At 38.7% G+C, this 22,699-nt stretch overlaps 1 protein-coding gene across 1 annotated transcript in view; it reads right to left on the bottom strand.

Annotated features, from left to right (window-relative positions):
- Positions 1 to 22,323, bottom strand: part of AMN1 (antagonist of mitotic exit network 1 homolog (S. cerevisiae)) — a 60,821-nt gene extending 38,498 nt beyond the window's left edge. The window contains exons 1-2 of the mRNA XM_006895085.1: positions 22,155 to 22,323; positions 901 to 1,033 (exon numbers count right to left, since the gene is read on the bottom strand). Of these exons, the coding sequence (XP_006895147.1) occupies positions 901 to 1,033; positions 22,155 to 22,192 (171 nt within the window). The 5' untranslated portion in view covers positions 22,193 to 22,323. The remainder of the gene's footprint in view (positions 1 to 900; positions 1,034 to 22,154) is intronic.
- Positions 22,324 to 22,699: the final 376 nt, after the last annotated feature.

Consider the following 22,699-nt stretch of genomic DNA (forward strand, 5'->3'; position numbering starts at 1 on the left):
AATGCTATAGAAGGTGATCATTTACAAAGGTTTATAAGGACAAGAAAAAGGACACAGATATGACGTTTATGATTAGTTGACATTTACAGAGGCTGAGTAGGGGGTGTTAGAGAACAAGGTTATGGAAAATTACAGGGCACAGGTTATAAAAACATTTTTTGAGGGAGGTGCAAAGCATGCATTTTCTGAGAATCTGCTTCCCACTAAAAGTCACATGTTTAACACCTATTTTAGGTGAATCATTTCTCTCTTTTTTCACACTGGTCATTTCTAATTGTAAACGTATTTTCTCATTTTCTTTTGGATAAGCAGAGTCAGGTGGGCAAAAGTGAATTTTTCTGTAGAACTGTTTGTTTTTAGATCAAAGGCACAGGTGAAATTTTACAGAAGTGATAGGCTGCATTGTAGAAGCTGCCCTTCTGTTTGAAATCAAGTGTTGGGGAGGTCAAAACTTCATTAGAAGTCTTACTTATTTCTGTTAAGTGCCTTTGATTTTAAAGTTTCTTATCAGTTTCTAACATTTTTAGAATGATAGTGATAGTTTTATATTTGGAAAGAGTGTTATCAAGGGTGTTGGTACTGCTGAAGCCAAGGGAAATACCTAAAAAAAAAAGGCAGAAGGACTTCTTTTTATGTGTTTGTTTTCTAAACTATTGCACATGATATTTTTCCTTTGCAATCTGGAGGAAAAATAAACTGGTGCTTTTTATGTGATGGGCAATTTCCTCCTGCATGATTTATAACCTCTGAAAACCCACTGGAGAGTCAGCTATGGGTTGATTCTGACTCAAAGGCATATAACAAGAATTCTACTATCCACCATTGCTCCAAAAGTTTTGAAACCACATCCAACTAGTAAAATCTAAAATGTTTGATTTAAATTTACATATATGCCCTTACCTCACTTATATTAGAATCTGTTATCCTTCCTTGCATGCTCATTATCTTGATGAGTCTATCCTTTATGTTGGGAGGCAAAGGCTTAATGTCTGTGATATACCTAGAGATATTCTTCATGAAGCACCAAAGGCATCTGGAAAAAACAAAAGAAACACAACAAAGTACATTATGCAGGACTGATCTCCAAGACTTATTCTAATGCTTGTTAATATTTAGTCATTCCCACCTATAGCAATTTTATAAGGGCACTTAACCTTAACATAATAATAGGGTGCATGTTTTATAGTAATGTGTACAACTTCAGTTTTACAGGATTCGAAAGCCTATCCTGTGTTTAGAATTAACAAGAAAGATGCTCTTCTACCCTGGCTGCACATGATGACTGTACTGTGAAGAAACTCAGAACTCTTACAAGCATTCTTAGTGGGGTAAATGGGAAGAAAATCTAGAATAGACATCAGGAGATATTTTCTCTCTCCCCCTAAAAAGGGGTAGTGAATAACATCCATTGCTTACAGGCAATCTTTGTTTTTATTATCCTTTTTATCTTTTATTATCCCTTTTATTGCCCCTTTCTTCTACTGATCTCTATACATGTTATTTGTCACACAGACATGTTTGAACTGTTAGGTATGCTAACTCGGAGAGAGAGAGGCACACTGGTATTCCTTTTTCCAGGATCCTAAGTAACTTCAAGATGCTTGGTTGAAGAGGACATTTGATGTTTACTCATTCCTGTCTTGTTTATTCTGTGACTAACAAACATCTAACAGGTGCCACACTATTAGCACAATGTCTGGTCTCTGTTCTGCTGCAAATAGTCTCTACTAAGAATTTATGACTATATCACCTTGTACTCTACATTTTCCCTTAGCATAATTCATTTATTAAAATGTATTTTAAATGATAAAAGAGAAAAAAGTTTTTCTCCCAAGTCATTCCTTATAATTTTAAGAAACCATTACCATTAAGAATTCAGTCACATAGTCCTAAAAATTATATATTTGTGCCTCCCCAATTTAAAAGTTTCTCTTTAATCCTGCCAATTTTTTTGAAAAAAATTTTTAATTGAGATTTTGATGAACATTTATACAGAACTTGTATTTCCTTGACTCATTGTTGTTCATTTTCCTCCCTGCCCACTGCCTCCCCCAACAGTTTGCTTTTCTCTTAGAAAAGAATTCTTTCATTGTTTTATAATCCTGACCCCAATCACATCCACTTTACTATGCAGCTCTTATTCTGGACTGCTGTCATGCAAATAATACCTAATCATATATTCCTTTTAAGAAGTTCTAGTCCTCATCTGTTTCAATGCAGTGTAAATCATTTATCCCCTCTTTTCTTTCTCCCTCCCCATGTCCATGTCAGTCCTATTTCATAACAGTGGCATTATTCAGTATTTGTCCTTTTGTGACTGAGATATTTCACTCAGCATAATGTCATTCATGGTCACCCATTTTGTGCAGTATTTCCTGAGTTCCTTGTTTTTCAGTGCTGCATAGAATTCCATTATGTGACTATATCATAGCTTCTCCATCCATTCGTTTGTTGATAGGCACTGGAGTTGTTTCCATCTCTTTGCTAATATGAACAATGCAGCAATAAACATGGGTGTGCATGTATCTGTTTGGCTGGAATTTCTGATTTCTTTAGGATATATTCCCAGTAATGGAATTGGAGAATGTGCCATACGGCCTTCCATGGTAGCTGCACTAATCCTGCCAATTTAATGCCATTGTTTTTATTAAAACTTATATAGGTATGATGACATAATTATACTAAAATAAACAGCAAAAATCATAAAGAGACCATATACCCTGTCAGAATAGCATACTGAAATGTAGACTAGACAGAGAAGGCAACACCAAAATGTGACTTGCTAAGACCTATCTCATAACACCGGAGATTCCAACTATGTGAGGCACTCATACTTTAAACAATTAAAAATATTATTTTATTTCAATATAGAAATAACTCTATGATCTTGGAGACAACAATAATTATAAAGCAGGGCTAAGGTCTTCTGTTCATAGGGTCGCTATGAGTCATGATCGACCCAACAGCACTTCACAAGAACAACAATATATAAATAATGTCACACATAATATCTAACACACATGAATAAATAAAACCATGTATTTTTTATGCACAATCATTCTTTCCCCCTCTTACCCTGTTTGCTTCTACCTTTCTCTCACCATCGACATGCATATTCTCCCCTGTTGTTGTATTCCTTGAGTCAATTCCAACTCACAGACACTCTATGGAGCAGAGTAGAAATGCTCCATAAGATTTTCTTGGCTATAATTGTTATAAAAGCAAATGGTCAAGCCTGTTCTCCTGCAGAAACACTAGTGGGTTCAAACAGTTGCTTTTTAGTTAGCAGGCAGGTGCTTAATCATTGTGCTACCAGAGATCCTATTCTAACCTGATGTATGTATGCATGTATATATTCTCCCCACCCCTGTGTGCTTATAAACTCACACATGCATATATTTACAGGGCTGGGGAGGGAACAATGCTTTATAAAATGCCACCATAGTATAGCCAGTTTTCTATATTCTCTCCATCATTTTTTCATCCAATAATAAGTTACAAAATTCTTCTGTGGCATCCCAAGTTCATTCCTAATTCTCCTTTAATAACAATAATATTTCAGAGTGTAGATAATTTTTATTTAGTTATCCTCCTATTGATGAACATTATGGCTATTTCTAGAATATTCTGTAAAAGTGGTGGTGTTAGGTGTTATGGTATTTCTGGCATTTTGCCAGGAGGGACCAGTCCTTTGAGAAGGACATCACAACTGAAAGGGTGAAGGGACAGTGTAAGAGGGGAAGACCCTGGTTGAGGTAGCTTGACACAGTGGGGTTAACTGTGTCAGAGACAGCTAGGGTTCAGAGTTATTGTGCATAGGGTCACTATGAGTCATAGGCGACGTGACAGCACATAGCAACAACATGGTATCAACGACAACTCAAAGTAATCCTATGAACAAAAGATTTGAACCTTGCCTTATTCTACACTGCCCTCACTATTATTTTACAGTAACTGTGTTAATCCATCTTGTTGAGGGTTTTCCTCTCTTTCTCAGATCCTCCACCTTGCCAACATGAGGTCTTTCTCCAAGGACGGGTTGTTCCTGACAACATGCCCACAGTATGTGAGACTAACTTTCACAGTCCTTGCCTCTAAGGTACATCCTGGTTGCACCTCTGCCAAGACAATTTGTTGGGGTTTTTTGGCAGTCAATACTTTTTTCCAACTCCTTACCACTGGGACACCTTGTTTATAAACTCTGTCTCAACTTCATGGAGATATTCTGCTGTGCTTTCTTCCAGAAAATTTTGTTTGATCTTTCACTTTTTATTTAAAATAAAAATTGCATTTTTAAATGCCAAGAGTTGTGCAGGATTGTAGAGAATCAAAGGGTCTTAACTCTTTATTTTAATTAAGTATGTTATGACTTTTTTTCCCAGACTGAAAAACATATCTTTTGACTGGATCATATATTCCATGCATATTTTTATTACCCTTGCAGATGAATTTACATCTATATATTTTTTGTTTTCTATAAATTTTTGTAGTTCCTCTACTCTTCTTTTATAATGAATAAATTTTTACTAATATCTTAATTTCTTAAACAGAATTGTCATTATACATTAGCAATGTATCTTTTCATTTTCCCTGTCATCAAACATACTGAAGGTCTAAATCTTCATCAAACATCGGGTTTTAAATATGTAAAAAACCAGTTGTTGTTCTTAAGTACCATTGAGTCAACTATGACTCATAGTGATTCTCATAAACCACAGATGTGAAGCCTGCCCTATCTGTGCCATTTTCATGATCTCTGATATGCTCAAGGCCATCAGCACAGTCACTGTGTCAATCCATCTTGTTAAAGGTCTTCCTCTCTTTATCTGACCTTTCAACTTTCCCAGTGTGTTGGCATCACCTGGAAACATGCTCAAAGTATGTGAGATGAAGTTTTAACTATCCTTGCCTCTAAGGAACACCATGGTTGCATTTACTCCAAGACAGACTTGTTCTTTTGGCAGTCCATGGGATATTCAGTACTCTTTTCCAACACCACAATTCAAAGGCATTGAATCTTCTTCAGTCATCTTTATGCATTGTCCAACTTCCAGATCCACAGGAGTAACTGAAAAGACTATGGCTTGAATTAGGTGTACCTTGGTCTTTAAATATGCTCAAGACATCCTTGCTGTTTAGCACTGTGGAGAGGTCCTTCACAGTAGATTTTTCCCAGTGCCACATGCTTTTTATTTTTTTACTTCAGTTACAATGGATGTTGATTGTGGATTTAAGTAAATGAAAATCACAAAAAACTTCAATGTTTTCTCCATCTATAACAATGCTGCATATTGTTCTAGTTGTGAAAATTTTTACTTTCTATTAAAAATTGGTAGAAAAGGTTCTTACCCAAATAAGCCACTCTATATATGGGAGGCCTCTATTGTACTTTTCTCCAATAACATTAAACTTTCACTCCCAGTAACTGGCCTTTAAATTCTATCCATATTGGAGGGCCAAACCACAGAAAAGTATATCTCTTTGCTCTTTTCCTAAGATAGTTCTCATTTTCAAATTTTAGTTGTCACCTCATAAAATTTCATTGTGTTGCTTATGTTCTTTTCAGATCTTGACAAAACAAAAATATCGCTTGAAGTCTTCTGAAAACCAAGCTAAAAAAAAAAGAAAAAAAATCCCAAAACCCCCAACTACTTTAGTAGCTTAACTACTAAAAAAATGCTACCTGTCAGTTTGCCATACTATGATGGTTTACGTGTTGTTGTGATGCTGTGTTGCTTGATTGATACCATCACTATAACAATAGGCTTGAGCACAGCCGAGTTCATGCTGATGGCACAGATAGGACAAGATTCTGATGTATTGTTCATAAGGTCACTATGAGTTATATTTGACTCAGAGGCACCTAAAAACAACAGCATAAGAAAAGTCTTCTTTGAGCATAATTCTCTTTTAAGATCTATAGGAGATCAAAGTTATAAAAGCAACTTGAATGACTAGATAAGAACTTTAAGGGTCAGTGGGTTGATGGTAATGGAAAAGGAGTAAGAATGATTACACAGTTTGAAGACTATAATCAGTGTTACTGATTGTATATGGAAAATGGATGAAATGGTCTATGTTTTATGGTGTATATTCTCAATAACATCAAAGTAAATATGAAAAACAAAATTTGGCTAACAGGTAAGTCCCTTCCTAAAGCTATCTGTGTTTCTCAGATTTGTTTTGTTTAGGTTTCCCCTTAGAGTGGAGTAGGTGGAGTAGGGAGCAGCAAATATATGGATCCAGTGAGATGCTAAGGCATCTTCCTCTACATCCAGTGACAAGCAGTACCACTGATTATTTCAAAGACAGAAAATCCAATAAATTCTGACCTCTTATTCAGACAACTTGCCAGTCATGAGGAAGTGCAAGTATTTACTATTCAAAATTGGCTGGCTCTCAAGTATGACTAGATTGCATGGAAACAGCCATTTCTATGTAAATAAATATCATACTACTTCTTCTAAATTTGCCTCTGCTCATTTCTTTGTGAGCTAGACAAATTTTTTTCAGTTTCAGGGATGGAAAGGAACTCCCTAGTTACTGTCAGGAATAACTTTAAGAATAAAGTTAATATTTATCTAGTAGTTTGACAGTACTTGTTATTTTAGACATGAGTTGAGGTAGTTTATACTTTAACAGCTTCCATTATTGCCTTAACTCTTGACATGAGAGGATAGAACCTGCAATGAGGTCACATAAGCTGTTAAAATAAGAGGTTTGTTTGAGAAAGCTGTTATGTATTTCTTAGTTTGGGAGGAGTTATGCAACTCTCATGTGCTTTACTGCCTCTGAAAATTTGCTGGATGGTCAGCTAAGGGTCGGTTCCAATTTGATGGTACACAGCAACAACATGTAGTGTTTTCTACTAAGTCAATGCTGACTCTAGGAGAATGATACACAGTTATCTGAGTATACAATAATATGAAGGGTACTTCCCTTGAAAATACAAATATGTAACCAAGAGACGGGAGGGTACTGCTCTTGCTTGGTCTAAATTTGATCTGATTATTTTCCTGTTACAAAGAAAAGTATACTTTCAACAGGATCTTTATATACTTAAGAGTTAGTATGGGAAGATCAACTACACAACATTCTCAAATTCATTGCTGTCCCATCAGATTCAACTCACTGCTGATCTTTCAGTAGGTTTCTGAAGCTAAAAATCATGAGGAGATTGTGCATCTTTCTCCTATGGAGCTGCTGGCAGGGGGTGGGTGTGGGGAACATTTTAACAGACAGAGAGGTATGATCTTTCACTTGGCAGAGCAGCTGCTTCCTACAGGTCCCAGAACTCTCTCGAATGGATCAAACTCTCTCTATTTTTGGGGGGAGGGGAACCTGTACGTTCTTTTTTCTTCAGGGAAACTACTCTTGTAACTTGAAACTACTATTGTCATTGTTACGTATTATCAATGAAAAGGTCTGTTCTGCACAAAGTTTGAAAAGACAGGAGACAGGATGCATCCCTGACATACTCCCTTCCTGCTTCTGAACCATGCAGTATTTCCTTTCTCTGTTCTGAGAACTGCTTCCTGGTCCAAGTAAAAGTTTCGCAGAAGCAGAATCAGGTGTTTTTGGGGATTCCCATTCTTATCAAGGTTAGCCACAATTTGTTGTAATCAACACAGTCAAATGCATTTGCATAGAAATGAAACATAGATATCCCTCTGTACTCTTTGCTTTCTACCAAGATCCATCTGACATTGGCAATAATGTCTCCACTGCCACGACTACTTCTAAACCCAGCCTATATTTCTGATCTCTGTCAATGTATTATTCCAGTCATTTCTGGATAATCTTCAGCAGGATTTTGCTTGCATGTGATTTGAATGATAATGTATGATAATTTCCATACTCTGTTATCCTGTCTCCATACCTCTTCAATCTATATGCAGAAGAGATCATTCAGGAGGCTAGGCTTTATAAGAAGGAATGTGGCATCAGAATTGCAGGAAAACTCATCAACAACCTACATTATATAGATGACACAATCTAGCTTGCTGAAACTGAGGAGGACCTGAAGCTTGCTGCAGAAGGTCAAGGACTGAAGTCTTCAATATGAATCGAAGGTCAACATCAACAAGACAAATATTCTCACCACTAGGCCAACTGGCAGCACCATGGTGGATGGAGAAAAGATTGAGGTTGTTAACAATTACAACTTGCTCAGCTCCACAATCAACACTCTTGGCACCAGCAGTCAGGAAATCAAAAGATGAATTGTACTAGGAAAACCGGCTGTCAGGGACCTCTCTAGAGTACTGACAGGCAAGAGTGTCAGTCTAGAGACTTAGATAAGTCTAATCCAAGTCATGGTCTTTGCAATTACTTGCTATGCATCAGAGAGCTGGACAACGACTAACGATGAGAAAAGAAGAATTGATGCCTTTGAGTTGTGGTGCTAGAGAAGAGTCTTGAACATAATATGGACTTCAAAGAGAACTAACAGGTCTACCCTGGAGAGGCTGAAACCAAGCTGTTACACTGAGGCTCCATCTTGCATATTTGAGGCATGTTGCCAGGACAGCCCAGTCACTGGGGAAGGATATCATGCTTTTATGGGTGGAGGGACAGTGCAGGAGAGGAAGACCCTGAATGAGATAGACTGACACAGTGATTGAGGTAATGGTGGTAGATGTGCCAGAGATAGTGAGATTGGCTCAAGACACAGCAGGGTTCAGAGCTATTGTACATATGGTCCATATGAGTCATAATAGATGTGACAACAATGACATATGATAGAGAAAACTGCTCCACAGGGATTTCTTGGTTATAATTTTATGGAAACAGATGTCAGACTGTCCGCTAGCCCTGTGGTTAGCAGCAGAGCACTTAAACATCTGTGCCACTAGGATTGCTGCAGGCTTTACTTGTTGTTTGTTGTTGTTATGTGCCATCGGGTCATTTATGACTCATAGCAACCCTATGTACAAGAGCTCTAAACGCTATTATATCCTGTGCCAACCTAGCCATCTCAAACGCACTTATTTTTAAATAAAATGAACATACTATAAAAAGCTTTTAAACAAACATTGGATATACTTTGTATTCAATATGCAGATAAGATTGCCTTATTCCATTATGGTGCCATTTTCTTATATTCATTCTCAAAAAGAATTCCAGAAAAATATTTCAAAGCTTTTTCGAAGAACTACAAGTAAACAATTGCCTGTTAACATAGTCAACAGTCACTTTCTGTGTAACTTTTAAAAACAAATGATAAGTTGTAATATCAAATTTGCACAACGTAGGGGAGCTCTGGTGACCTAGTGGCAAGGAGCTGCAACTACAATCCCAAAGGCACACGGTTCGAATCCACCAGATGCTCTGCCGGGAAAAGGAGGGACAATCTCCTCCTGTACCAGTCAGATCTGATTTGACGGTACACTCACACAAATTTGCACAATGCTGCCTCTTCACGGAAGTTAAGAACTGTCAGTGCATCATGCTGGAGACCACCCATGGTCTGCAGACCTGGAGAGGGGCTCCTCTCAGTGTCTGGTTGATAAGGAAAAAAAGGCCAAGGCACAGAGGAGACTGCCTGGGCACATGCTGGGAGGTGTTGGAGTTGGGAGTTACATTTTGTACCACTTACTGTGTCCAGCTGGTGCTGGTGATACTGCTCCCACACTATTGTTGCTTTAAGACTCTCTACCCCAGAAACAACCCCCCATGATATTATAATGTATTTTTTGTGAAACTTCATACAGCAAGTTAGGTTCTGTATAACCAATTTCCACACAAATATTCCATGACAATTCTATTTTTCACAATGGATCGCACTCTTTTCATGTTCTGGTTGTTCCATTCCCAGTACTCCATAGTTTTCCTGATCCCTTGGCCTTTCTCATCTTGGCTTTAGAGTAATTACTGATCTTTTGATCTCACACAGATGATTTTTTTTTTTTAAATAGAGCACCAGTCTTGTGATAATATCCTTTAAGTATCATTCTGGTTTTTTGGTAAAAGGCAATCTCAAGCAACAGTTTTGGTTCAAGCTTTAAAAATCGTTTCAGGACAACTGTTTTAGGTAACCCTTTGGTCTTATGGCCTTGTTGTATGAAGTTGCACTGTAATTTCAAAGGCATGCAGTTCAAATCCACCAGCTGCTTCATGAATTAGAGATGGGCAATCTCCTCCTGTGTGATTTATTACCTCTAAAAACATGCTGGAGAGTCAGCTATAGATGGGTTGGTTCTGACTCGATGGTACACAACAATTAGTCTTCAACAGTCCTGTTAGTCTGGTCCTCCCCCCATCGTGCCTCCAAGTTTTATTTTTGTTGTATGTTTCTTTCACTCCATCTTGGACATCTACTATGGTCAGAACAGTCCATGGTGGTGACTAGGCACCACCGAGTTTTGGTTTTAGGGTAGATGACACTGTGACTCCTGTAGGGTATTAACCTTACAGACTTGTTTGAGATTTTGGTTACTTTCCCACTCTTTGCTCCTGATGAGCAGAGGACAACAGTTATTTTTTAGATGGGCGCTCATAAGCTTTAACCTTAGACATTTATCACACAATAATGCGATTTAGAACATGGTTTTAATTTTTTTTAGAACATGAAATTTTGTAAACTATATTATGCCAAATGACTAAGCTGTCCCATAAGATTATGGTCTTAAAGGGAGCTCTGGTGGCCTAGTGGCAAGAAGCTGCACTGCAATCCCAGAGGTATGTGGTGTGAATCCACCAGATGCTCTGCTGGAGAAGGAGGGGCAATCTCAGATCCGATTTGATGGTACACACACACAAAATAATAAATTTTTTTTTTAAAAAAAAGATTATGGTCTTAAATTTTTAAATCTAGAAAACCAAAATCAGAAGGTGTTTGGTTATATCTGAGGAATATTCATCATTGGATCTTTAATGAATATATTTGCCTGCTGTTCCAGAAATACTGACAGAGCTTCTTCTATTCCTTCTGGCCTTAAGAGATGGGGAGGACATGGTTGTCCATGTCATTGGCATTACTTTTCTCTCTGGCAGAGGCTTCTGCTCATGGTAGCTGGTGTCAAGGGAGCAATATGACATTGTTCTGTGTTACATCTATAACACACATGCCATGCTTAGAAGTCTGGATGGTATAGACAGCTTCCAGAAGTGATGTAGTTCACAGGGTCCAAGGTCATCAAAGATGAGTCTGGCAAAGTTACTGACAGTGGAGCAATTTATTTAGTGATTCTCTTAAATGGCATCAATGACATGTCATATGGGGCTGTGCAATGGCTGGCCAGGATGTTGTCTGTCTGAGGCTGAGACTTGCCTGGTAAGGCTACATTTTGCACTTGAATGTAACTCATGTTTTAATTTTAAAATTCTACTTTGAGCCAATCTTGTAAAAGTATGTATTACTTTAAGCCTCTATAAAAGTGACAACTGTTGCACTCCTAGAATGGCTCCCGAGTGCTACCATGGGGATCTGTTCTTTTTTTCTTTTTTTTATTTTATTATTTTTGTGTGTGTGTACCATCAAATCAGATCTGACTGGTACAGGAGATTGTCCCTCCTTCCTCGGCAGAGCATCTGGTTGATTTGAACCTTGTGCCTCTGGGATTGCAGTGCAGCTTCTTGCCACTAGGCCACCAGAGCTCCCCATGGGGATCTGTTCTTAAGGTACCACTTCTGGTAAGTTCCTTTGCTTATCACCAGGGCAAACCTGTTTTTTTCTGAACAGACTGCAGTTTTGCTATTCTTCCTCTCTTCTGCATCCCAGAAACACAAACAGTAGTGGTCCCGTTTGTCAATTAATTGTCACAAAGCTGTCCTTTGTTAACAGACATCTTTTATCCTTAACAATACCAATAATACATTGCTATAGTTATTTTCCAGAATTCATGTCTTTTATAGAAATTACAAAAGAAAGGAAATCAAGTGTATATTTATGTCATTTCTTCTATCAACCATTTCTGGCTATCTTCATTTGTTTCTGTGAATTTGTGTCATCATCTTGTTATTGTCTTAGTCTGAAAGAATTTCTATTCCAGGCACCTAATTTGGGCATGTGGCCAGGGAGGGACTAGTCCTTGGAGAAGGATATCGTGCTTGGAAAGGTGGAGGGACAGCACAGGAGAGGAAGAACCTAGATGAGATGGATTGACATGGTTATGGTGGTAACCTTAGACACTTATCACACAATGTGATATGGTGTATGAGTCAGTGAGATTGGCTCTGGATAGGACAGGGTTCAGAGCTATTATACATAGGGTCACTATGAGTCTAAGATGACTCAATGGTACATATCAACACCACCACTTTGTGCAGTTACTTGCAAACATACATACATTTGCATATGTGATGGCTCAATAATACAAATATAGGTATGCACTGATTAACATCTGCAACATATATTCTGTGAAACAGGACATTATGTGATGTATATTTTGTGCAAAATATGGGAACTCACTTTCAATCATCCTCATTACTGGGGCTGCTGTTGGGGCGGCTAGCAGAGGTTAGAGGAATGAATGGCCAGCAGTCGTAGTGGAAGGAGAGTGAGAAGTTGCAAGGAGGAAGGAAGGGCAACCTTGCCTGACCAACCACTCACCTACAGGTAAATCATCTATCTCACCTACTTGTACCCCATTTGTGGTCAAGAGATGCAAGAGTTTGAGTTTGGAAACTTTAAAACCATTAGGAAGAAATAAAAAACTAAAGGAGAACTGCCTTCTCATAAATAAGAAAAAAACAAAACCTTTATAGGAACATGGGCACATTATATAATTAGACGTTGCCAGAATAGATATTAAGTTATATATAATTGTATATTGTTTCTTTTTAAGTTGCTAAGAAAAGAAATATGCATTTATGCAAACTTTTATAATTATATAATTACCTTTACCTTTGTTTTTATCTGTGTGTACACTGTGTGAAGACACTTTCATCTTGAAGAACTTCCTGTAGTTTATCTTACAGAACTATTCTGGTAGCAACTGCCTTTCCAGTTTCTGTTTACCTAGCAATGTCTTTATTTCATCTTCATTTTTAATGGGTACTTTTGCTAGATACTGGATTTTTGCTTGACAATAGTTTTCTTCTGTAGTTGTTAGGTTCCGTCGAGTCATAGATGACGCATAATGACCCTATAAACGAAAGACCTGAGCACTGTTCATAGAGTTTCTGGAGGCAACTGGATTTTTGCTTGACAATACTTTTCTTCTGTTGTTGTTAGGTGCCGTCGAGTCATAGATGACGCATAGTGACCCTATAAACGAAAGACCTGAGCACTGTTCATAGAGTTTCTGGAGGCAAGTCGTTTCAGAAGTGGATGCCACTCCTGCTTCCAAGATTGTTTTTAACTGGGAAGCTCCACCAAACACTGTCCACCATGGGTAACCATTACGGAAATTCTTTTAGAACTCTGAATATGTCCCCTTTCTATTACTATGGAATGTGTTCTTTTGATGAAAGCATTGTTTTTTAGGAAAAGTCAGCTGTTTTATTATTTATCTTATTGTATGTGTTTCCTCTTAAATGAAAAGTTACTCTTCTCTTGTTGCTTTCAAAATTTTCCTTTTGTCTTTGGCATTTTTATTATTTTTCTGTGTGTGGATTTGTGCATACCCTACCTGACGCTTGATTAGCTTCTTAGATGTTTTCATTGGAAACTTTTTAATCATTGTTTCTTTGAATATTTTTTCTGCTCCTTATATTATACTGATGCACGAATTCTGAGGCTTTGTTAATTTTTCTTTTTCTCTATCATTGAAATATTACATTATTTATTTTTCTTCAAATTTACGAGTTCTTTCTTCTTCCGGTTAAAATATGATGTTGAGTTCTAGCAAATTTTTATTTCACTTACTGTATTATTGAACTCCAGAATTTTAATTCTGTTCTTTAAGTTCTATCCCATTATTTGATGGGCTAGTACCACAATACCTTTGTTTACACCTTTAAAAAGTTTACTGTAATTCTTTGAACATATTTAAAATAGCTGCTTTCAATTATTTGATGTCATATATCTAGACTGCTTCAAAAGTAGTTTTTGTTGCGTGCTTGCCATTCCCTACTCCTAGTCTATAGGTTACATTTCCCACTTTTAATATATCATACTTTTTGTTAAAAACTTGAATTAACAATGTTGTCATGTGCTGTCAAGTCGCCTGTTACTCATAGGGACCCTATATGTAACAGCTCTGAACCCTACTCTATTCAGAGCCAACCTTATTGTCTCTGACAAGTATGTATACCCCCATTACCCTAGTCACTGAGTCAATTCATCTCATTAAGGGTCTTCCTCTCTTGCACTGTCCCTCACTCTCCCAAGCATAATGTCCCTCTCTAAGAACTGGTCCCTCCTTGCAACATACCCAAAGTATGTAAGACAGAGCTTCAGATTCCTTGCCTCCAAGGAACAGCCTCCAAGGTACAAATCTGTCTGTTCTCCTAGCAGTCTATGGTATATTCAATAGTCTTCTCCAGTAACACAGCTCAAAGGCATCATTCTTTGTCTATCACCTCTAGTCACTGTCCAGCTTTCTGATGCATAGTGTGGAATTGTGAAAATCATGGCCTGGTAGAGGCACATTTTAGTCTCCAGACTGACATCATTGCTCTCCAGGACTCTGGAGATGTCCCTGACTTTCCCAATGCAATTAATCTTTTGTTTTCCTCGCTGCTGGTACCAAGAGTATAGATTATGGAGCCAAGCAAACTGAAGCTGTTAACAATCTCAGTCTCTTCACCATCTATCATACTGCTGTTATTTGGACCAGTGGTGAGAATTTTTGTTTTCTTGACGTTGAATTTCAATCCATATTGAAGACTGCAGTACTTGGCCTTCTACACCAAATGCTTCAGGTCCTTCTCACTTTCAGCGCAAGTTTGTGTCATTTGCATAACGCAGGGTGTTGATGAGTCTTCCTCCAATGCTGATGCCACATTCTTCCTCATAGAGCCCAGCCTCCTGGATGATCTGTTCTGCATATGGATTGAAAAGGTATGGAGATAGGACACATCCCTTCCCGATTTTAAACCATGCAGTGTTTCCTTGCTCTGTTCTGACGACTGCCTCCTGGTCCAAGTAATGCTTCACATAAACACAATCAAGTGTTCTGGGATTCCAATTGTTCTTAGAGTTAGTCACAGTGTGTTGTGATCCATAGTCAAATGCTTTTATATAGTCAATGAAACACAGATGGACTTTCTTCTGGTGCTCTCTGCTTTCAGCCAGGATCTACCTAACATTAGCTTTACTATCCCAAGTACCATGATCTCTTCTAAACATAGCCTTCACAACTGGCAGTTCTATGCTGATGTGCTGTTCCAGTTATTTTTGGATAATTTTCAGCAGAATCTTGCTTACAGGTGACATTAATGATATTATTTAATAATTATTCAATAATTTCCACACTCTGTTGCCACCTTGCTTTGGAATGGGAACAAATATAGATCTCTTCTAGTCAGTTGGCAAGGTGGTTGTCCTCCAGATTTCTTGGCACAACTCTGGGCAGCATCTCTTTGTTGAAATAAGTCAATCAGTATGCCGTCAATTCCTGGGGCCTTGAGGTTTTTTGCCAATTCCTTCAGAGCAGCTTGAACTTCTTGCTTCATCACCACAGGCTCTTGCTCATACGTTGTTTCATGAAATTCTTCCATATCAGCCAATTCCTTCCATCTTCTTTTACTGCTTCCTGGATCATTTAATATTCTGTCCAAAGCATCCTTAAGTATTACTACTCAAAGCTTGAATTTGTAAATTTGGAGAGTGGTACATTACCCCCTAGCAAGACTTGGTATTGTTTACCTGCTAAACGATGTGGCTGGATGTAGTGAAGAAGTGTATTTCTCTCAGGGAACCCTAGTGCTGGAGTTCACAGAGATTTGCACTGCTAATCCAAAAATGGTTCCCCTGTGGCTGTTTGAATCCACCAGGGGCTCCTTAAGAGAAAGATGGGCAATCTCTTGTGCTACCTATAACCTCCAATAATCCACTGGAGGATTAGTTGAGTTGGCTCAATTTCAATAGCAATGAGTTGAGTTTGAAGTTGTCCTTTATATGCAGCCTCTGACAGTACTCTTTAACAGGTACAGCCTTATGCATCTGTACCATCTCCTTGAGATGACAGTCATTTTACAAGGGATCTTCTCTTGGTCTCTCTCTGTTTCTGATATGTTAACCTCTACTAACTGCAGGCTGATGACACTACTGTTTTAACAGTCCCTGGGCATAAATTATTCCAAAGTTTATGCAGTTCAACTTAGGGTCCTTTGCAAGGATAGTTTTTGAGGTTAGTCTGAGGTTTGTTCTCATCTTACCATGGCTCTTACTTCTATCAATATACATTGTTATGGTTTCCACTACTGAATATACAATTGGTAGTTTTTCTGTGTTACATGCTTACATTTCCCTATTACATATTCATAAAAGCCAATTATTATGTTCCAGGACTACAACAAAGTTAAGAGGTAATAAGTAAATAAGTAGTATGTCTTTGCCCAGGGTCCTTATTCTCTCTTGAATCCAATATAAACTGTTGTTATGTACAAGTTCATCCAACTTGGTCTTTTCTTCCTCCTTTGCCTTTGTAATGACTTTTTGCATTCTTTATGGATGCTACTCTTGATATCCTCCCACAGCTCATCTGGTCTTCTTTGCTCATTAGTGTTCAAGGTCTCTAATCTGTTCCTGAGATGGCTTTGAAATTCAAGTGGGATAGTCTCAAAGCCAAACTTTGGTTCCTGTGGATTTGATTTAACCTTCTTTAGCTCCAGCTTGAACTTGCATATTGAGTAGATGGTGGTCTGTTCCACAAACAGCATCTTGCTTAGGTTTCACAGCTGAAATTGACCTTCTCCAGTGATTCTTCCCACAGATATAGTCGACCTGATTCCTATACACACCATCAAGTGAAATCCATGTGTAGAGAGTTTATGTTTCTTATATAAAGTATTTGCAATGAATAAGTCATTGTACAGAATTCTATCACTCTGCCTCCAGCTTCATTTCTGTCACCAAGTAAGTCCATGTTTTCCAATTACTGATTCTTCTCCCATTTCCAACTTTTGCATTCCAGTCACCATTATTATTAATGCATCTTAATTACATGGTTGATTATCTTCTCTTGTTGCTGGCGCATATATCTGAATGATAGTTGTATTCACTGGACTTCCTTGTATATGTGTGGATATTTTCCTGTCACCCAAAAATTGTATTTCAAGATAGATATACAAATAAATTTTTAACTATGAAAGCAACTTTATTTTTCCTCACCTTTTCATCTCCAGCATAGGAGATCATATGATTGTCTGATTCAAAATATCCCTTGTCAGTCATTTTCATTTCACCAAAACCTAGTATGTCAATATTTATTTTTTTTCATTTCTTTCTTAACAATATCCAACTTTTCTATATTAATGCTTCTCACATTCTATGTTCCAATCACTAGTCTGTTTACAACTGTTTCTTCTCCTTTCTATTTCCATATTTGAGGTCTCAGACTCAATTAACATATCTGCTACTCTACTCCAAGGGTACTCTTATCATAGCTAGAGTTTTTGAAGGTCTGTTATTTTGGAAGTGGGTATCTCCATTTTTCAGGGACATCTCCAGATTACTGAAGAGCAATGCCAGTCTGGAGACTAAGGTGCACCTGATCCAGGCCATGGTCTTCGCAATTATGTGCTATGCATCAGAAAGCTGGACAATGACTAGGGATGATAAAGGGAGAATTAATGCCTTTGAGCTGTGGTGCTGGAGAATATTGAATATACCATGGACTGCTAGGAGAATCAACAGGTTTGTCCTGAAGAGGGTGAAAGCAGTCTGCTCCTTGGAGGCAAGGATTATGAAGCTCTGTCTCACATACTTTGGGCATGTTGCAAGGAGGGACCAGTCCTTGAGAAGGACATCAAGCTTGGGAGGATGGAGGGACAGCGTAAAAAAGGAAGACCCTTGATGAGATGGATTGACTCTGTAACTCAGTAACTAGTTCTTCAGTCTTCCTTATTCACTATCTAGATTTGCATGTCTATACAGAGATAAAAAATTTCATGGCTTAGGTCAAGTGTATATTATCCTCAAAGTAATATCTTTGCTTTTTTTAGCACTATATAATTTTAAAGGGACCTTACGCAGTAGATTTACCAATGTAATACATTATTTGATTTTTGAACTGCTGCAGTCATGGGCAATGATCCAAGTAAAATCAAATCCTTGACAACTTCAATATTTTCTTGATTTATTATGCATACTGTTTTACTTTTGATTTTCTTTATGTTCTAATACATACTAAAGGCTGTAGACTTTTATCTTCATCATTAAGTACTTCAAGTCTTTTCAGCTTTCAGTAATGTTGTGTCATCTGCATACTGAAGTTGTTAATGAATCTTCATCCAGTCCTGATACCACATCCTCCTATAGGTTGAATAAGTATGGTAAAACGATATAATCCTGATGCACACCTTTCTTGATTTTAAACCAAGCAGTTTCCCCTTGTTCTGTTTGAACAACTACCTCTTGATCTAAGTACACATTTCCTCATTAGTAAAATAAAGTGTTCTGGAATTCTCATTCTTTGCAATGTTAGTCATAATTTAATATGACCCACACAGTTTAATGTCTCCGTACAGTCAATTCTCTGCCTTCAAGCAAGATTTATTTGATGTAAGCAATGTTCTACAACCCCCTTGTTCTACACCATTATTGGAATCTGGCCTGAATTTCTGGAAGTATTGTTGATGTTCTGCTGCAACCATTTCTGAATGATTTTCAGTATAATTTTACATGTGTGTGTGTGTATGTGTGTCTTCAGAACAGAAAATAGGGCATAAGGGCACAGGACCATAAGCATATCTCTGAAAAAGCCAGAAGAAGTGAGAATAGCATAGTCCCTCACTGCCCCAGAATTGAAAATAGATTAAGAGCCCATAGCCTGACCCCATGGTGCCTTTAGAGCCACACCAGTAGCAGGAGGTTCAATATTTTTTGTTGACTCATAGACTTAACTCACAGTTGTGGTGCTGAGAATGGGGTTTATTAGAGAAATAAGTTGGAGAGTGGGGGAGGCAAAGAATATCACCCAATGGAAATTCAAGTTTTAGCCCAGAAGTCCCAAGGCATGATTTCTCAATTAGTCCAGGCTCAGGTTTCAATTCAGCAGTCCATCCAAAAAGCTTCTGGTTTCCTCAATCGTCCAGCAAGGTTTGTCTTAGAGTAGTTACAAGACAGCTTCTCTTTAATAATCTGGGAAGCACAGCAAAACCTTTAACTGTGGCCTTCATCTCAAGGGTCCTCTGGTTATACCTTGCCACAAACTCCACAGAAATGCCAGTCTTTCCACCATTATCATCAGGGTCTTCCTCCAATCTCCCTCAAGTGTTGCTGCCCAGCGTGGGAAGCTCGCTCTCACTTATCCTAGTCCCACAGCTACTGGTGATTTGTTAAGACCATGTGTCTGCAGTTAAGGTAGCTAGAGACCAGATGGGGATAATATAATGGCTTCGAATAAGCCAAAGTTTAAGCTAACACCACAGTGTATTATTATTATTTTGTTGGAACCCTTTTCTTAGAAAACTACACAAATAGCAATCTATTCCAAATGATGGATGGCCAGGCTGTTTTCCAAATTTCTTCACATACAGAGGTGAGTATTTCCAGTATATTGACAATTGATCATTTCTTGATACTTTGCTTTTAGCCAATGCCCTAAATGCAGCCTGGACTTCTTTTAATATCATTAGTTCTTGATCATATTTTATTTCTTAAGATGGCTGAAGGCCCTTCAATTTTTTTTTACTGTGGTTTTTAATCTTCAAAACAACTCAATATGGTTGCCAATATTATCACTGTTCCCCACTTACAAATGAGAAAACTGAAACCCAGATAGGTTATGTAATTTGCTCAAAGTTACAGAAGAAATGGAGCTCTGGAGGCCTAATAGGTAAGGAGTTGCTCTGCCAACCCAAAGGAAGGCAATTTGTATAAATCTTTCACCTTTTACCAAAGGCAGGCAGTTTTAATCTTCCAGCTGTTCTAAGGGAAAAAGATAGACACTCTCCTCTCATGCACTTTACAGCCTCTGATAATCCACTGGAGCAGTAGCTATGACTCACTTCTCACTTGACAGCAATGAGTTGTGTTGCTGTTGTAGAAATATTGCTGCTGCTGTTGTTGTTGGTATTGTCAAGTTATAATTAACTCACAGTTGACCCTCTGGGGTATTTTCAGAGCCTGTAAATCAAAGGAGTTGAGATTGTCCACCTTTTCTCCCTTGAGGCAGCTAAAGGATTAGAACTGTGCACCTTTGTGTTGGCAATGCAACAACTCCTTACCAAACTCAAGCAATCTGTATTCCTAGCTTGAGTTATTTAACCATTATTCTAAACAGTATATACTAAAAAAGAAATTTTCATTTGGATGAGGTGTAAAGTTTATGCCAAGAATTAGAGCAATTTTTTTTCTAGACACTAAAATCTATATAGTGTCTAGAAAAAAAAATGACTAAGGAGGATAGAAGGAGAATTGATGCCTTTGAGCTGTGGTGCTGGAGAAGAGTATTGAGGGTACCATGGACTGCTAGGAAAACAAACAGCTTCATCCTGGAAAGGGTTAAACTGGGAGGCTCCTTGGAGGCAAGGATTCTGAGGGTCTAACATACTTTGGACATGTTGTTAGGAGAGTCCGGTCCTTGGAGAGGGACATCATGCTTGGTAGGGTGGAGGGACAATGCAGGAGGGGAAGGCCCTCTATGAGGTTGATTTTTTTCTTTTTTATTAATTTAAATAAACATTTACAGAGATTTTGGATTTCCATTCATTCATTGCTGCACTTTTCTCCCTGCCCACCCCTCCCCACCAGTTTGCTCCTCTCTTTGAAAAGAAGAAAAAAAAATTCCTTCATTGGTATGCAATTCCCCCATCCCTCCCTCCACTCCCCGCCCCAAATACACTTCTCTAAGAGGTGGATTGATTCAATGACTGGGGTAATCGGGATGGGAGTGTCAGAGACCACACAACTGGCACAGGACAGAGCAGAGTTTGGGGCTGTCGTAGATAGGGTTGCTATGAGTCACAAGCGAATCATCGGCACGTAATAACAACAACAACAAGACAATATATAAAAGTCAATCCACACAACAGAGGATCAAGAGATTCCCCCCAACTAAAACTGTGGACTGAGGACCAAAAGTTCATGAGAGCCAATGTAAATGTCATATTCTCACTGTTTGAGGAAGCTCTCAGTAGATTAAGGGGATTATTATTCTTAATTTTCATATGGTGATATGACTGGATGGAGTCCTAATGATGGTTACCTACTCCAGAAGTTTGAATTCACCAGCTACTCTGCTGGGAAAAGGTTTTGTTTCCGTACAGATGACAAGATTGCAAACTCTTCTGGGCAATTACATTGTGTGTTGGAGTCACTATGAGTTGGAATCGAGTAGAAGGCAATTGAATATGTATTATGGGAATATGAAATTTCTGGAGAGAAGAGTTTGGTGTTTTAACTGCAACGTCCAGCACAATTTCCAGTGTGAAAGAATAACAGTCAACATTTAATAGGAGTTTATTACTTGTCAGCTATCCTTTATATTATTTTAGCACTACAACTTCACGAGATAGGTACTTTTACTATCATAAATTTATAAAGGACTCAGGCACTGAAAAAAGTAACTTATTCATGGTGAGTGGATGGGCCGAGAGATTAGTCAAGCCATCGCAATAAAGAAAACATAGTTTTTTTTTTTTTTAGAAATCATAGTTTTTTAAGGTCTATGCTAGATACTGCCCGAAAAAAAAGACTATCCCAATTAAAGCAAATACATATCTGGTGGAACTTGGCCGAAAGCCTTTCGGAGACCCATCTAGTGTTTCCTTTTGTTCTACCGAGGCTTTCAAATCCTGCCACAAACAGGCCACCCTGCCAGATCTAGAAGGGCTTCGTGCTGTCAACTCTGACAGGAGTTCGGACACCCCTTTGGTAGCGCTGGACGAAGGAGCAAGACTGTCCAGCAGCCCACTTTGCTTAACTGTCCTCATCGGGAAGACGACAAACCAGGCACCCAGGAATATAAACACCGGCAGATCTTCAGATCAGAGGCCAGAAGAGAGGGAAGGGGGCGGGGACGCAAAGGAGCACAGGGCAAGGCTTAACTGGGGAGGTGCAGGGGCGGCGCAAAAGCAAGGCTGGGACGGGGTGGACTCACAGATCCAGGAGCTGACTGACCCGCTGCGGGCGAGGCATCCCGGCCGCCCTCCAGAGCCTCTTCCGCGGTCCCGGACGGCAGGACGCAGTCAGGGACCGTCTGCTAACTCCCTCTCCTCGTGCGATACGTAAACTCTCGTGACGTCAAATGGATGCTTCCGGTAACGGGGATACGACTATTTTCAAGACAATTGCTGGAAAGTACGGAGAGCAACGGAGGGCGGTTGGGAAAGTGTAGAGAATCCCTAAATGCGCATGAAGTCTGATGGGAATTGTAGTCCGGAATACGAGGGCGTTGGCCCTCAGTTTAGCCAGGGATTGTGGCTTTTGCTATTCAGTCCCAGACTCCGTGAACTGCTTCTTCCCCATTCTGTGGGAGTACTGAGAAGTCGCCGCTTTTATAGAAGAGAGGCGTTTGATGCTGGGCCATGCAATTGGTGATGTACTACTGAGACTTCTTTGGATGCTTTTTTTGTTTAGTCAACAGCGATTGACCTCAGTTTACTGAGTTCTTCCAATGAAACTGTTCCAGGGCCATAACTCCTC

This window comes from Elephantulus edwardii, unplaced genomic scaffold, assembly GCF_000299155.1.
Source record: "Elephantulus edwardii isolate Elephantulus edwardi_28Jun2011 unplaced genomic scaffold, EleEdw1.0 scaffold00157, whole genome shotgun sequence".
Classification (NCBI taxonomy): domain Eukaryota; kingdom Metazoa; phylum Chordata; class Mammalia; order Macroscelidea; family Macroscelididae; genus Elephantulus; species Elephantulus edwardii.